General features: G+C 43.7%; 1 protein-coding gene and 1 long non-coding RNA gene across 2 annotated transcripts in view; one reads left to right on the forward strand and one right to left on the reverse strand.

Moving 5' to 3' along the window:
• Positions 1 to 9475: 9475 nt before the first annotated feature.
• Positions 9476 to 16846, forward strand: part of LOC125638809 (cytosolic phospholipase A2 epsilon-like) — a 42418-nt gene continuing 35047 nt past the window's right edge. Inside the window, exons 1-2 of the mRNA XM_048854964.2 lie at positions 9476 to 9700; positions 10027 to 10099. Of these exons, the coding sequence (XP_048710921.1) occupies positions 10072 to 10099 (28 nt within the window). The 5' untranslated portion in view covers positions 9476 to 9700; positions 10027 to 10071. The remainder of the gene's footprint in view (positions 9701 to 10026; positions 10100 to 16846) is intronic.
• On the reverse strand, positions 11818 to 12142 carry LOC125638810 (uncharacterized). The gene is made up of 2 exons (XR_007357295.2): positions 12044 to 12142; positions 11818 to 11952 (listed from the first exon to the last, which is right to left on the reverse strand). It is a non-coding gene; the product is annotated as an uncharacterized LOC125638810 (long non-coding RNA).

Consider the following 16846-nt stretch of genomic DNA (forward strand, 5'->3'; position numbering starts at 1 on the left):
GTGACGATATTGCCCAAAGAGGAAAATAGGACAGCCCCAGCTGCTTGCCCGAGGTGTCCCCCTCCCCCCGCGTTAGGCTGTCACTGTCACTGGAACCCTGAGGAAGGCCCCCTCAGGAGTCTGTCACCTGTTTCTGGAACCTCACGGGGGCCCCCTGTTGCTGCTGTCGCCAGAACCCTGCCAGGGCCCCGCTGGCTGCCAGTTCTGGAGTCCCGCAGCCGCTGGAGGAGAAGCAGAGAATGTCACGGAGGTCTCTGGAAGTCACGGATTCTGTGACTTCCATGACCTCCATGACATAAACGCAGCCTTATTTATGAACTGGGATCATGTGTGCACTACATAGATGCTAAAAATACACCAACGACTTTGGTAAGAGTAGGGGTGGTCCTTGGACAAAATTGCCACTCCTAATCCCTTCCCAAGTGCTGTGCTGTTGGTTGCTAGCCTCCAGCCTACAGATGACTGCATTTTAGTGGTGGTGTATATAGTTTATGAAGTGATTTTCTCTGATGCCCTCAAGAAGTGAGTGAACAATAACAGTCAGCTTGAGCTAGATTGTGACTTGGACTAACTACATGCCCCTGCAGGGAACTATAACTTACTTGTATGGGCTTCCAAAATCCTGGAGCAGGTGGGGAGGGAAGGGTGAACTAGGCAGAGTAGGGACATGAACCTGCATCTCCTATGTTGTAGGCAAGCATCCTAATGACTAGGCTGTTGCGGATGGGGAGTGGGTGCTCCATTTGTCTTTGGTTTTGACCAGCAATTTCATCCTGGATCTGAGAAACCTTCCCTGACAAAAGCTCTGTTGAAACTGGCACATTCCCATGGAAAGTTTAGGTTTAGACAAATTGGCATTTTCCAACTGAAAAACCATTTTGTTGAAAAATTCCTGAGTAGCTTTAGTTATTACACTTTGATGCATGGAGGACGTAGGGAAGCCATCGTCCCTCAGAGGGTGTCTCTCAGGTGTAGTGCTGGCAGGGACTATTCCTGGGCTGGATTATATTTAAATATATTAATTCCTTTGAACGGAACCAACAAGATTAGCAAATTCCTACTGTGAAGCTGTAGGTTCTTATTGCTGTAACCCTTTTCCTTCCTCACCCTGTCCCCTCCCTACTGTTTATCATCTCCACTGGTCATATCTTAACATAGATTGTAAGTTTCAGGGCAGGGACTTTATAGTTGTACTGTAAAGTGTCCAGTATGCTTTTCAGTGCTGTAAAATTAATTGGCCGTGTGTGCTGATATCCTTTGGGGATTGCAGGTTCTGTATAACTGTACTGCATTGTTCGTTATTATTTGCTAGAAAGCTGTACTTGAGAGGATGAGGCCCCACTGATCTCAGTGTCCTCAGTAAGGTAAATCAAGGCAGCTGCAAAATCAATATTCCCATCTTCCATTAACTCAGTAGACTTGCCTTAATAGGCTGAGGAAAAGATGAAGAGATTGCTTAATTTTTGGAAATGATGGAGGGGTGGGGCTCTGAGTCAGTTAATAAAACACCTGCTTGTTCACTTCTGCCAGTGTAAAGACTGTACAGGAATCACTGCTGGCTGTGCGGGACATAGTACTCAAGTGCCCTCGTTATCAGCTGACTTGTATGCAACAGGGACCGTGATGGGATCAAATTCAAGTTCCAATCAGGTAAGGAAAACCCCACCAAAGCTCAACAAAATTGTTTGAGGTTCTAAATCAGATGTCTCACATGAGAAGAAGTGGCGAGAGTTCTGCTTGAACTGTGGGGAGGATCTGGGAAGAGCAAGTCTGCTGTTCCTCAGGTATCCTCAGTTGCAAGGGTTGTCCTCCTACTGCATGTTGTTGTAGTAACTAAACTGTATGCCTAACAACATTACTAAAACAAGTTTATGCAGAATAACCTGCTGTTCAGTGCAGTGGGGAACTATCATGGTCTCGGAGGGCTTATTGAGTATCTTTAAATTTGGTTTTAACGTGGGATTGTAAATATGAAATTATAATAAAAGCAGAAATGGAAGATTTTTTTAAAATGTAACCATTTCTGCTCTTGATTTTTCAGGGCCTAAGCAGCATCCCAGGACAAAAAATGAAAGAGGTGGGTACTAAACAGGTGGAATGTCACTAAATGCTGTCCAGTGCTGATTATAAGAAAATGTTAGGAACAAAATCTGTTTGAGATCCAGTTTGGGGTGGGAAGAGTAGTGACATATTTGCTAAGCACCATTCAATTTAACTTTAGGGGTGAAATACCTGTATGTATAACAGTTGGATCTAACCAGTCTAATCTATCTGTCTATGATATTTCTAATGTGTGCCTATCATTGTCATATTGCATCTAGGCACGAGTTCATCTATTCTGTGTTCATTTTAAAATGTCTTGCTCTCTCTGTGTTTTGATTTTGGTGCAGGAACATGCATGCTTTGTGTCTCCAACACTTCAGAGACAGGATTTGTTTAAGGGGAGCCTCTCATTTATTAATTTCAATTTATTTGACTTGCTTTTTGGAGTTGCAGTGCTATGGCATAGCACTTTAAGTGCACTACACAATACAACGTTTTAAAGCATACCCTACAAGGAACATGTCAGAAATGTGTTTATTGGTGTTAGGTGTACCTAACCTTTGTTCCCCCCCTTGGAGAATTTAGAGGCTAATGATAGGACAGGGAACGCTGAGAGAAAAAATGCTTAAAATGAAAGAAGGCTCACAGAGGGATGGGGGCAGTGACGAGCTGCCACAATCTTAACAACCGGTTCCCTCACCATCCCATGAGGAGGTCATGGCCTGCCCCCCGGGACCCCTGCCCCATCCACCCCCCTCTCCTGTCTCCTGACTGCCCCTGGAACTGGGCAGGAGGGTCTCATGGGCCACTGTAGTGGGTGCTCGCCCTGGCCCACCCCTAAGAGCCAGAGGGACCTGCCGGGGGGGTGAGGTGGGGAGTCCCGGCGGTGCTTACCTAGGGTGGCTCCTGGGAAGCATCTGGCAGGTCCCTCTGGCTCCTATGGGCGGGGTAGCATAGCTGGGGGGGGCAGGGGGAGCGACTGCTCCCCCTCACTGATCACATCAAAAGTGGGGCCTTAGGTGCCGACCCCGTGGGTGCTCCGGGGCTGGAGCACCCACGGGGAAAATTTAAAAAAAAAAAAAAAGTAGCTCCGTGCCCTGCCTCAGTTCACTTCAGCTCTGCCTCCGCCCCTGAACACGCCGCCCCGCTCTGCTTCTCCGCCCCCCCAGTTTCCTGCGAATCAGCTGTTTGTGCGGGAAGCCTGGGAGGGCAGAAAAGCAAATGGCGGCTTCATGCTCATGCACAGGGAGGTGGAGTTGAGCTGGGGCGGGGAGTGGTTTCCCTGCGCCCCTGGGTTACCCGCTGCAGCGCGGGTGGCCCTCCTTGCGCGCCCTACCCCCAGCAAACAGCTGATTCCCGGGAAGCCGGGGGGGGGGGGGGGGGCGGAGAAGCAGAGCAGGACGGAGTGTAACACAAGGGTGGAGGCGGAGTGGAGGTGAGCTGGGGCTGGGAGCAGGGAGGGGAGCTGCCGGTGGGTGCTCTGCACCCACCAAATTTTCCCCGTGGGTGCTCCAGCCCCAGAGCACCCATGCCACTTTTGGCTGGTTGTTAAATTTAGAAGCCCTTTTAGAACCCACATTTTCTTTCCTGTGTTCCAAATAGCACCTCAGTTTTTTAAAATGGAAAGAATGGAAACAGGTTTACTGTTTGTTGTTTATATTTGATGTCTGTACTTTTGTTGTTTTTTTTCCTCATTGTGAATAACAAAAATAGATCAGTCAGTTACTCTTTAGCTTCTAGTCAGTTTCCCTCTGATGCATTAGCCACATGGTATAACAACTGGGTTACAAACACTACAGAAAATATTTTTATTTAAAAAAAAATTTAACTTAATTACCATTGGTGGTTTTAAAAGAATCCTAGAAGAATTTCTATTGGTTTAAACTTTAGCAAAAGTTATTTTTCACAAAATCTAAACTTGGGGCTCAGTTTGACCTGACAGTTTACCATGAAATTGGCGTGGGAATTTGGAATTGGTGTCTGCCATAAGTGTTTAACTCTGCACATCCATTCATTTGGTAATAGAGAAAGGAGGAAGTTTTTTGGCTAACAGCATATATGTGGAAGAAAAGTCTCACAAATAAATGTTTTACTGGTCTTCTTGGAAAGAGGCTGGAGGACTGGAGTCAATGGGGTGAGGAGGATGGAGAAGTGCATATGAGGGAAGGAGAAGTAGAGGAGATGACAGAAGGGCCAGCTTTTGGGCAGACGTGATCAGTGATGATGAGAAAGGGAGGAAGTGTGAGGAGGATGCTGGGCAGCTGGGAGAGAAGCAGGTGTGGCAGCAAGGGGGAAAGTTTACAGTAAAGAATACGGTTGCCAAATAGGGTGGGATGGTGAAATTTGAAAACTGAATGGGAGAAGCAAAAGGCAAGACAAGGCAGGAGATCTGGGGTCAGAAGTCAGGAGATGAGTGAGAGAAGCATGGTAATGAAAAGAAATGAGGAGAATGGGATCAGAAAGAGGTTAGCCAATTACTGAGGATGGTAAATGATCCAAAAGAGTGGGCAGGCAACATATCCATTAACAATGAGAAGACAATTAAAGAAATGAACAGACAAAAAGGCTTCCAAGTAGTTTCAGTGAGAGATTGGTGTACTGGAAACTATGCAGATGAGTAAAGTTGTGGCACAAGTTACAAGGAACTGAGGATATGATGGCAGTGATATTGTTGAGGGAATATGTGAGTGCATTCCTTCTGGACGCACTGCTTCTGGCAGCTGTGATAACTCTGTGGGGACTACGTGTTAGATGTCTTTAGAAGAAGAGTTTTGTTCCTTACTGCATGGAGTGGTCACTCCGGTCATCGGTGATGGCAGACTCAGTCTGGTCTTCTAGAGCCTGTTTCTGTGGGGTTGCAGTGTGAGAGTCCCTGGAGACTATTTATAGCTCACCTGAGTAAGTGGAGATTTGGTCCTTGTCTCATGGAGAAGTGACTCCCGTTGCTAGTGGCAACATCTGCAATCTGGAATCATTTTGTGCTTTACTTCTTGGGTTTGAAGTATATATACAAGAGTGCAGTGAGGATTTAAACTGCAGAGTTCTCTCAAAAGTGACTCAAATAAATTGGTTAGTCTCTAAGGTGCCACAAGTACTCCTTTTCTTTTTGCGAATACAGACTAACACGGCTGCTACTCTGAAACCTGTCTTTAAAAATGGTACAGTGGGGTTCCTTGTTTATTATCTATCAAGTGATCCCAACCAGGAGTGCTCAGTGTACAAGTAAAAAAACATATTTATTTTAACTACCAGCCTGGGCTCTCAGTGTCAAGCTGGGTTCCATGCACTTCATCACCTTATTAATGGATCTGTAGTCCAAATATTTCCTCTCATGACACCCCTACAATCCCATTGTCTTTAAATTATGACTTCTGTCTTCTAGGGACTTGCACAGGTATAACTGATTTGAACTTAGTATTAACGTTTCTGTTGATGATGCACAAGATGGACTAGGATCCAGCTCCTTTTCTCTCCGGTGTGTTGGCTGTTCAGGAATAAAAAGCAGTTCAAACCTTATTTTCGTCACTGAAGTTGGCAGATGTGACTGTGGATACACAAAGTAGATCTGTTACATAAGAAGGTGCCATTTTTACACAGTTACCTTTTCAGAGACGTGCCATGCTTTAAAACTTGATTGTGAGGGCAACCTGCAGTTTTGCTTAGTACAGATGATACTTAAATCAGATCAGGTGGCTGACATAAAACATATTTATTTGATGGAAAGTTGTTGGTTGTGACCCAAAATAACATGGCACTCATGCTGAAAGGCAAAATAATTAATAATTATCCAGCTACTTAAGGCACTGCACCCTGTCAAAAGAATGTGAAGCATGCAGATTAGCACTGTATTGTCACATAGTCATCTGAATCATGGCAATGACTAGGTCAGTTTCTCTTTGCATTTTGAACCCATCAGAGTGAGAAACTTGGAGCATGGGCCTATGCAGATCAGAGGTGAAGAAAAGTTTCACAAGAAGTCTTGCAATCTGAAACCAGTGTAGTCTGCATAGCCTTACAAAAGACAGGTCCTGATACATCACTGTGTTACTCCAATTTCATACTGGTGTAACTCGATTGAATTTCTGTTTAATGCAGTAGCGAATCAAACCCCATTAGGGGACGCTCCGAGGGGAGAGAAATAAGTTTGTTACAGCAGCAAATGGGGGGGCGGGGGTGTGTGCTTTAAGTGCAGTTGAACTTACCTGACAGACAGACAGCTGAGCCTGTGGTCTGCACTTGAAGGGCTCCAGATTTCACAGAATCAACATTTTATGTATTTTACTCTTCTATTTTAATAATATTTTAAATAAGAAGCACACATCCTAGCGCGCGCGCGCTCTCTCTCTCTCTCTCGTTTTTAAAAGATCTTGAAATATAGAAGAGAAGAATAATACTTTTCTGTCATAAGTATTGTGTTTGGCAGGCAATTTTACTTTGGTATTTACCCTTTTCTCTTGATATAGCAGAAATGTTTCCCACGTTTCATTTTATTTTTCACATAAGACACTCTCCATATTTTCATAAGTGGTGACTTATTGGGATCTGTGTATGGAATATCTGACAGTACCAAGCAGTCAGGGTATGTTGACTAAATGTCATTAGGATAAGGACAATCATAATGGTAGTTGTCAGTGTAGGATAATATCCCAGAATTTCTGGGTTCATGAGGGACTCCATGGGCCTGAGCCTGGAGTCATCAGTTAACAAAACACTCCTAGGACCTACTTGTGCAACTCTTACATGAGCACTTATGCATGTGAGTAGTCCCATTGACTTTGGTGAAAATAAATGTGTAAGTAAGCATTGCACAATTAGGTTCATAGACATTAATGGGACTTTTGCGTGAGGTACAACTGCATGAAGTATGACTGTATGATCAGGCCCTGCGTTTGTAACCTCATTTTTTCGCAATTCTGGCAGTAGTAATTATAGTGATTACTCCATGCTTCCTGTTTATGAGGTAGTAAGCCATGTCCAAAATAAATACAGAGACTGAAAGCTGAGGTGTTTGTAACCAATGAACTCAGAGGCTTTTGGAGTCCAAACTTAGCCTATGATAGGGTTATTGTTGAGTTAACGGAAGACTGAAAAGTTGTTGGTTATTGATAAAGAGAAGAACGATTGTTTGTGGTTAGAGCATTAGTCTTGGACTTTAGAGACCTGCATTCAATAAACTGCTCCACCATAGACTTCCTATGTGTCCACGGGCAAGTCACTTAGCAACTCTATGCCTCAGTTCCCTATCTGTAAAAAGTACTAGTCAGTAAATACTTCCTGAGTAACTAGTACTTCCTTACCTCAAGTAATTTAGTTGAAAAATGTGGCAAAATTATTAACCCTGTACATTTTTTGCCCAATATTATTTGACCAGCTCACCTCAACTTTCTTATCCATCAACAAATCAGTGCCAATATTGAACAATGATGATGACAGAACACAGCTGTGCCAAACTCCTGTGGCGATAGAAAACCATGTCGTGTGTCTACCATTGACTCGAACGCAGCTTTCCATTCTATCTACCTTCCAGGGATGCTGGGTCACCTCATCAGATCCCATGAACTTGCATGATGCTCTGAATCAAAGGCCTGATGGAAATCTGAAAAGTGCTGCACGGGGTTTATTAAACTCATCCATCTTCTCAGAAGCTGTCTCAAGGTACAGATCTGGTTAACAGTGGAACAATCTGGTCTAAAGCCGCCCTGAGTATCCCAGCCTTTGCTACCATGTGCAATATCGGCATTGAATGGCTGATGGATAAGCTTGAGGAAGGAGCTAACAGTGGCATCGTGGGCTGAATGTTGTTCTGCTTTGAGATCTCAAATATGCCAATGATGTTGTCTTGTAGGCTCAGTTTGGTGAATCGCTGCAGATGATGGCTGAATTAGTTAGGGAAAGAGCAGCGTGCATTGGTCTGGTTAATAAGCTGGATAAAAAGAAGTCACTGGTCATTACCATCAAGCAGCCTCCAGTTCTAGATTACAACCAGTTCAGTATTAACTTGTCCAGGCATGACGCTGCGCAGGTGGCAATTGTCAAATATTTGAGCAATGTCAGAATCAGTGCTTGGAGGATGCTCAAAAATGTGGCTACTTGAATAGCAGAAGCTGCTGCCATCTTTCAGCCCCTTTAGAGGTCTCTGTGGGGATGCCATGTCATTAAACTTGCCAGCGAGCTGTGGATTTATAGAACCACAGTTATACTAACTGCAGTGTATGGCAGTGAAACACGGGCACTGAAGAAGGCTGGAGAACAATGGATTCATGTTTTTGATTCTTGTTATCTTCATCAACTGCTCCATATCAAGTGGAAGGACAAGACTGGAAATGAGGATATTTGAAGCCTAACCCAGCAATTGCCTCCAACAGCAATGAATCAGTTTTGTTGGCTTTCTTGGTATAGAAATATTATTTGAATGGAAGACCAAAAAATACAGAAGCATATGTACCAAGGAATGCTGCTACATGGCAAATGATCACATAGATGTCAAAACTTCCATGGCACCACAAGATCGCCAGTGAAGGACATAAATAGAATATACAGCCAGACACCACCTACAGCACTTTTCCAGAGATGGATCTGGGAGGTGCTCAGTTTGCACAGAGGCCATTTGATATTTGTTGAGCTCTGCAAGCAGAAAGTGATCTTGCCTTACCCCTTTTCATTTGCAGTTGTGAAAAAGGTGGTGTTTTGTCAAACAAGTCTGACTTTTTAAATTGTTTTCTGGCTCCAGTTATCCCTAACTATGAGTAGCTCGTTTCCCTTTACTATCTCACAGATGTATATGCTTATGTGAGTATTTCCTTGTATGCCTTTTTTTCAGAGTATTTTCCTCCATGTTTTCCACGTATGCATTAGAATAGAATAAGTATCATGTAAATCATAACATGAGTAAATAAATAGTGTCCTGAATGTTTGGTATTAGTAATACATTGTTCAGTGTTTCCCTAAGGCATTCATGTTTGTTGATGCACTAAATACTTTAATTTTTGGGATATACGATAAGCTATATGGTGTACTTTTAAGTTTGGCAGTTTGAACCCTGCATTGCATAGACCACTATGTCATTTGAATCATTTTAATTTGAGTTTGTAATTTTGCTACAAAAAGACTGAAAGTGTTCTTTCTGTGGCCATGAAGGACCTTGGATATATATATATTTTCTCAGTTCAATTTTGCTGCACTGGAGTATGGATGGTAGGGTTTCTGGACCCCATGAAGGGTGTCTGTCTGTCTCCAGGCTGTCACAGAATCTTGCTCTCTATGGATAAATGTGCAGTGGAGTGGAGTTTGGGCACGCTGAGGAAATGTAGAGCTGATTCACCTGCTGGGGCAAAGGGATTGCTCTAAATTATGCATGTTTCCTAGCAACTGCTCTGCTGCCAGAGAATTGCTAGGGTGCATTGTGCTTCAACTCCGCCTCTTCATGCCTTCTTCCACATTCTGTGCGCAGGAGAGGGGTGGGTGGACTATGCTGCCTTTACATACCTATGCTATGGGTAGTCCAAGCTGTGTTCATATGACAACTGTCCTTCTTTGAAACGTCAGAGCGGCTCAAAGAGGAGAAACTGAGGCTAGGGTCTGTTTCATTACTTATATTGTGTTGATGTCCAAAGCTTATGAGGTTGGATCCCCATTGTGCTAGGCCCTGTACAAACAGGTAAGATTTGTTTCACAGATGTAGAGAGGGTATACAATTTAACATTTTTAGCTCGAGTAGATTTAAAAAAAAAATCTGTTAAATATACTGAGAAAATGATGGTAAAATACACAGGTTTTATTAGCACTTATTTTGGATGACCTAAGTATCAATAACTCGCTTATGCCTTTTCTGCTCCTGAGTAATGTGGTTATTGAAAACTTAGGCCAATAAAGCCTTTGTACCATGCCATACCATCATGTGTCTCATTTCTCTATATTAGATGCGTGTCTATTGATGAATACACATCTTAATATATGTTTGTCTTGTTAATCATTCTTGTGCAGAGAGAAGTAACTTCTATCAACTTTCTCCATGTAAAAATAATAAGAATGAGAAATCTCCGGAAGGCTGACTTGTGTGAGTATTTCTACTGTTCCTAGCTGTTTTTCATAGCTCTTGAAAGCAACGAGAGTATATAATAAAAGTATAATTGTCATTGGGATGTACTCAGGCATCAAGAGCTCCCATAGCACACTGTTTACTGTCAGAGTACAAGTACCCATAAGGGTGTCCAAGTATAACTAGGATTTTAAAAAGCATAAGGTACCTGACACACTACAGTCTACATGGACTACCATACTTATCAACTGTAATGTCAGATTTCAATCCTAGATCCAGTTACCATCGTCTGTATTTATTTTATGTGCTAGAAAACAGTACCTTGTGCTACAGGATACCCACAGAAACATCAGACTCCAGCATCTGAGAGCTAACTGGAGGAAAAAAGAGACAATCTTAGGGTAAATAATTCTAACATACAATAATTTTTCTAGGGTGAAAGGAAAAGGAATAATCTTTATTTTATGTCTGTGCTAGCGTATTTTGTTGCTGCAAACTTGCAAGAATTATTTTTTTGTGATAAAATATATTTTATTCTTGTTAGTTTTATGGATTTATATTTGCAACAAGGAAGACAATAGATTACCCAAAACGGGTTAAAAGGGTGAAATGATTCAGTGGTTTTTAGGATTAAAAAAATTTCACTATGCCAGATTTTCTTTCAAAAAATATCAGGCCTCAATCCCAATCAGAAAGACATGTATGAAAGAGTAAAGAACTGATTGACATACTTTTCATTTAGAAACCTGAGTAAACTCTAAACAATCTCAAAGGGGGGAACCAGATAATACAAATTTTAATGCAATTTCCTTTAACATCAAAGCTCAAAAATAAACACAAAGAAAAACACACCCGAGTTCTTCATATAGAACATTTTCGAGACAAGTAACAAAAAAGAGAAAGCTACGTGCAGAAGATGTGGTAAAATGCAACATGCATGGAAAAGGTTCACCACCCACAAAGCTGAATAATATAAGAGTCAGGAAAAAGAACACTATATGCCACTGTGTGGACCTTAAAAATAGGTGGAAGTGATGCACAGTGAAGAAGAATCAGGGAAAGGAAGCTGTCCACAGCAGAGGTAATTAAAGAACAGTGACTATTTGATCACAGCACTAGAGATAATAGCATAGAGGAAACCTTCACAATAGAAGTGAAAAGAAAAGGAGTACTTGTGGCACCTTAGAGACTAACCAATTTATTTGAGCATGAGCTTTCGTGAGCTACAGCTCACTTCATCGGATGCATACCGTGGAAACTGCAGTAGACATTATATACACACAGAGACCATGAAACAATACCCCCTCCCACCCCACTGTCCTGCTGGTAATAGCTTATCTAAAGTGATCATCAAGTTGGGCCATTTCCAGCACGCATAGTGGTGGGATTAACCTGAAATCAATTTGAGATCGAGTTGAGATTTTTTGAACTAGAAATACAGATTTTAAAAAGGAAATTGTTTTTCCTTTGGAGCTGCTGGAAAAGCAGCTTGTTTTCTCTCTGCTTTGGAGCCAGAGCTGAGACAAAAGGGGATTATCTTTGTGAATTGCAGGTTTTCTTTGCCTGGAGGCAGGGTACTTAACTCCTGCAGGGAAATTCACAGTCTTCCAACCCAGAGGTTTGTTTTTTTTTCCCCTAAAAGTAAATAGGGAGGGGGGTGTTCTACCCATTTGCCTCGAGACAAAAGTGGCAGGGTTTTTTTTTTAGGATTTTGATTTTTTTGTTTTACAAGGAGCACAGGTTTGAAAAGGAATTTTTTTTTTCCGTTGGGCTGCTGGTAAGCAGGTTTCCAAGTAGTTGGAGGTTTTTTGCTTTGATTTGGGCCCAGAGCAGAGACAAGGGAATTGTCTTTTTCTGTAGGCTGACAATCACTATCGGAGATAAATTGGTTAGTCTCTAAGGTGCCACAAGTACTCCTTTTCTTTTTGCGAATACAGACTAACACGGCTGTTCCTCTGAAACCTATCAGAGAATAGGTATTCTATTCCAGCACAGCAAAATTTTACAGCCAAGTTTTGTTTATTTCTAAACCTTGGGTGTAAAGTTAGTTAAAACAGAGAGGTTAGAATGATAAAATCCACGGCTCGACACAAGCTCTGGAAATGGCCCAACTTGATGATCACTTTAGATAAGCTATTACCAGCAGGACAGTGGGGTGGGAGGGGGTATTGTTTCATGGTCTCTGTGTGTATATAATGTCTACTGCAGTTTCCACGGTATGCATCCAATGAAGTGAGCTGTAGCTCACGAAAGCTCACGCTCAAATAAATTGGTTAGTCTCTAAGGTGCCACAAGTACTCCTTTTCTTTTTGCAAAGACAGACTAACATGGCTGTTACTCTGAAACCTGTCACAATAGAAGTGGTAACAGAGTTCTACCTTTGTCTGATCATGGCAGTCCTGGGATTGGGAATGCAGATCCATCTTCTCCTCTAATACATCTTAGTGAGAAGTAGCTTTCTGAAGATTGTGATAATAGATCAGTGATGGATTTAGATGCAAATTAAAGACTGATAGCCTTAGAAAGCAGGGAACTTGTAGTAAGTGGAAAATAAAGTTAGCTCACTGTGTGGATACTAATTTGACTATCCCAGCAAAGAATTTGGTCCCCCTCTGGGTTTAAAAATATCCTGCTAATGGGAGAGCTTGCAGATGGCTGATGCTCAAGTCAGGAGGTATGAGCTGCTTTTCCTCAGAGCAGGTTTTGTATGGCCCAAGTCCCAGGCTGCAATGAAACCTATTGAAATGCCATTGGTAAATGTGACAATGCAAAAGATAATGATCTGTGTGGTCACTTTGTTCCTGAATTTCTGAGTAGTGCATCAGGTTCTTCAGAGAATCCTGAGCTACAGAATGTGGAAAGGTAGAGAAAGAAAGAAGTAAAATAAAGAAAAGAAGAAAAAGGAAAATGCCAGATATAAAAACAAAGGGAAGAAAAAGAGAGAGCCCAAAATCAAAGAGAGAGAAAGCGAGAAAAAAAAACATTGTTAGAGAGCCTGCTGAATATGACTCAGAATAATCTTGTTGGTAGACTGGGAGGTTCAGGTCGTTTACCATGTTCTTCTGTTAAAATTTATATTCAGCCTTATTGATATTAATATGTGTTATAAATTAAGATTATAAACAAGTCTAAATAATCATGGTTTGGGAAGAATGTTTTTGGATTTGGCATGTGCTAGAAGGCACTCAGTTAATTCGAGCGTAATTAATACACCCAGAAGTAGGGCTGACTAGCTTGGTCACTTCCTGATTATTGCTAACCTTTGCTGCAATCACATGTGACTGTGCTTTCTGCTCCTACCTGACCCACAGTATGACACTGGTAAAGTAGTATGCAGGGTGTTGTAGCTGTGTGGGGCCCAGCATGTTACAGAGACAAGGTTGGTGAGGTCATATCTTTTATTGCAGGGGTTCTGAACCTTTTTCTTTCTGAGGCCCGCCCAACATGCTATAAAAACTCCACCGCCCAGCTGTGCCACAACAATTGATTTTCTGCATATAAAACCCAGGGCTGGCATTAGTGGGCAGCAAGCAGGGCAATTGCCCAGGGCCCCCCGTGAAGCTAATTTCCAAAGGCTTTGGCTTCATCCCTGAGTGGCAGGGCTCAGGGACCTGGGCTTCAGCCCCATGTGGCAAGGCTTCAGATTTCTGCCCTGGTCCCCAGCGAGTCTAACGCTGGCCCTATTTGGCAGCCCCCCTGAAACCTGCTCGTGGCCCCCAGGTTGAGAACCACTGTTTTACTGGACCAATTTTTGTTGGTAAAAGACAAGTTTTCAAAATTACACAGAGCTCTTTTTCAGGTCTGGAAAATATACTGAGAATGTTGCAGCTAAATACAAGGTGGAACAGATTGTTTAGCAAGAGTAGTTAAAACAACCACTCGACACTAAAAAGTCATGGACTTAAGCCATAAATCCAGTGTCTCTGTTGTAATGATCTACAAAACCACTATGACTGCAGAGGTGTTAATTAGCCACTTCACATTGAATGGTCCCTTGAAATATGTGTTAACTACTTATGCTAAACAATCTGTTTCATCTTTTATTTAGCTGTGTACATTTCTCAGACCTGAAGAAGAGCTCAGTGTAATCTCAAAAGCTTGTCTCTTTCACTCACAGTTGGTCCAATAAAAGATATCACCTTATCCACCTTGCCTCATTTAGGGTGACCAGATGTCCCGATTTTATAGGGACAGTCCCAATTTTGGGGGCTTTTTCTTATATAGCAGGGGTGGGCAAACTTTTTGACCTGAGGGCCATATCTGGGTGGGGAAGTTGCATGCAGGGCCATGAATGTAGGGCTGGGGCAGGGGTGTGGGAGGGAGTGCGGCATGTGATGTGCAGGAAGGGGCTCAGGTCAAGGAGTTGGGGCAGAGGAGGGATGTGGGGTGTACAAGGGGGCTCAGGGAAGGGGGTTGGGGTGCAGGAGGGGGTGCACAGTGTGGGAGGGGGCTCAGGGCAGTGGTGCAGGGAGGGGTGCAGAGTGTGGGGGGGGCTCAGGGCAGGGGGTTGGGGTGCAGGAGGGGTGCAGCAGAGGACTCAAGGCAGAGGGTTGGGGTGCAGGAGGGAGTGCGGAGTGTGGTGGGGGTTGGGGTGCAGGCAGGGGGCTCGGCAGGGAGTTGGGGAGCGAGGTGCAGGAGGTGTTTGGGTTCTGGCCCGGCGCCACTTACCTGGAGCATCTCTGGGGTGGCAGCAGCGCACACTAGGGTCAGGGCAGGCTCCCTGCCTGCCGGCACCGCTCCAGGAAGCGGCCGGCACCACATCCCTGCAGCCCCTAGGGGTGGGGGCAGAGGGCTCCGTGCTCTGCACTTGCCTGTGGGTACCTCCCCCAAAGCTCCCCCTGTCTGCGGATCCCCATTCCTGGCCAATGGGAGCTTTGGGGGAGGTACTCACAGGCAAGAGCAGCGCGGAGCACTCTGCCCCCCCTTCCCAGGGGCCTCAGGGACGTGGTACTGGCCGCTTCCCGCAGCGGGGCCCACTGCGCCATAGGGGTGGCAATCCTGTGGCCGGTTCCAAAGCCCTGAGGGGCCGGGGCCGGATCCCTGTTTCTAGGTAGCTATTACCCCCCCACCCCGTCCTGATTTTTCACACTTGCCCTCTGGTCACCCTAGCCTCATTGGTAATGTAACTGTCAAACCACTGTCAGGCACGTCTTATTCTCAGGTTTTAAAGGTGGAATAATCTAAAGTTTTAGCATCTTGTAAAGGACAAAGAAGGGAAATACCCTGAGCTTGGGCACAAAAAGAATTATATGTAATACCAGCAACAAAGTGTTACAAGATGAGAGCATGATGCAGGGGTTAACCCTGTGTTCACTAGCTTGGCCTCTTCTGACTTGTGTGGTCTTGTGCGGAGATCAAGATGAGTGATTATTAAGTGTTGTTAAGGTGAGAGAGTGATAACAGTGGTGCTGGAACACTTTTAATAGTGGGGGGTGAGCCCCCTTGCCCCTGTCTGCCTCCCCCCTGACCCCGAGCTGGGGCCAGGAGCAGGCCGTGTCTTCCAGAGGGGGCGACTCAGACAGGGGTAAGGGGGCTGAGGCGGGGCCAAGAGCAGAGTTCCAGGTGCAGGACTGGCAGCTGGGACCCCATGTGTGTGTGTATACGTGGCAGCGGGGACCCTGCATAAAATCTGGGGGTGCTGCAGTACTCCCTGCACCCTTAGTTCCCACACCTGAGTGATAATTACGTTATATGTTACTCTAGAGGATTCATAGATTATAAGGCCAAAAGGGACCACTGTGATGGTATCTTTACAGATTGGTTAATTATTGACCTTTAGTTTCTATTCGCTGAAGATATCTTGCAGGATTCTCCCACACCCCTCCTAGAGTTTAAACGAGTTTTCATTGCAGGTGATTCTGTTCAGATCTGTGCAGAAGTAATGGTAGGAGGGAAGTGTGGTTTGCATATAGTGGTTTTGGTGGTGAGTACAGCTGGTCAGGAAATGCTGTACTCAGGAAATGCTGTACTCAGGAAATGCATTTTATTTCCCACAAAACTTTTTGAAGAATAGTTCCATTTTTGTCAAAATTTATCACTCAATTTTGTGTTTGCTGCAAAATTGACAATTTTCTTGTTTTTTAACAAATGAAAACCAAGCATTTTTGGTTTTAGTTTGTTGAAAATTTCCATTTTTTATCTAAAACAATTTTTGGTGAAAAATTTTCAGTCAGGTCTGGTGCTGAGTTTGGGGAAGGGAGTGCGGGAAGGCTCGCATCCCCACTAGTGCAGAGTTAGCCATGTGATATGTGTTGTCAGTGGTATATGATGGTTGTTCCAGTGGTGGAGTCTGTCTGTCTGTCTCTCTCTCTCTGGGAGGAGGAGGAGTAGAAAATATATACTGTTAGATCCCTTCACTTTTCATTCCCTTGCTTTTATAGTTTTGTGTAAGGTATGTTATGTGCAAAGCAACTTTAACACACACACAGTTTAGTGGTTTGCGTAAATATGAATGTATGTGTATGTGGAGGTGTTTGCACATAATTATTTTTCTGATTAAAAATGTTTTAAAAAAAAAGCTAGTTAGATATATAGAAGCAGGAAAAGGGCCTAGAGGTGTGTTTAGTGGATTGTAAAATGGTTGGGGGACCTATCTTATAGCACCTGCCTCTTACCAGACCAGACTTTGCTCTTGTTGAGTCAGCTCACTCCCTGGGTTAACTCTGTCTGAGCTCTCTGAAGGAATCTAGGGAAGCAGTTTCCAGCAGGGTTAGCTATTTTATTTAAGCCTACTTAACAAAGAAATCAAAACCTTGCAGACTCTTC

This window comes from Caretta caretta, chromosome 6 (assembly GCF_965140235.1).
Source record: "Caretta caretta isolate rCarCar2 chromosome 6, rCarCar1.hap1, whole genome shotgun sequence".
Lineage (NCBI taxonomy): Eukaryota > Metazoa > Chordata > Testudines > Cheloniidae > Caretta > Caretta caretta.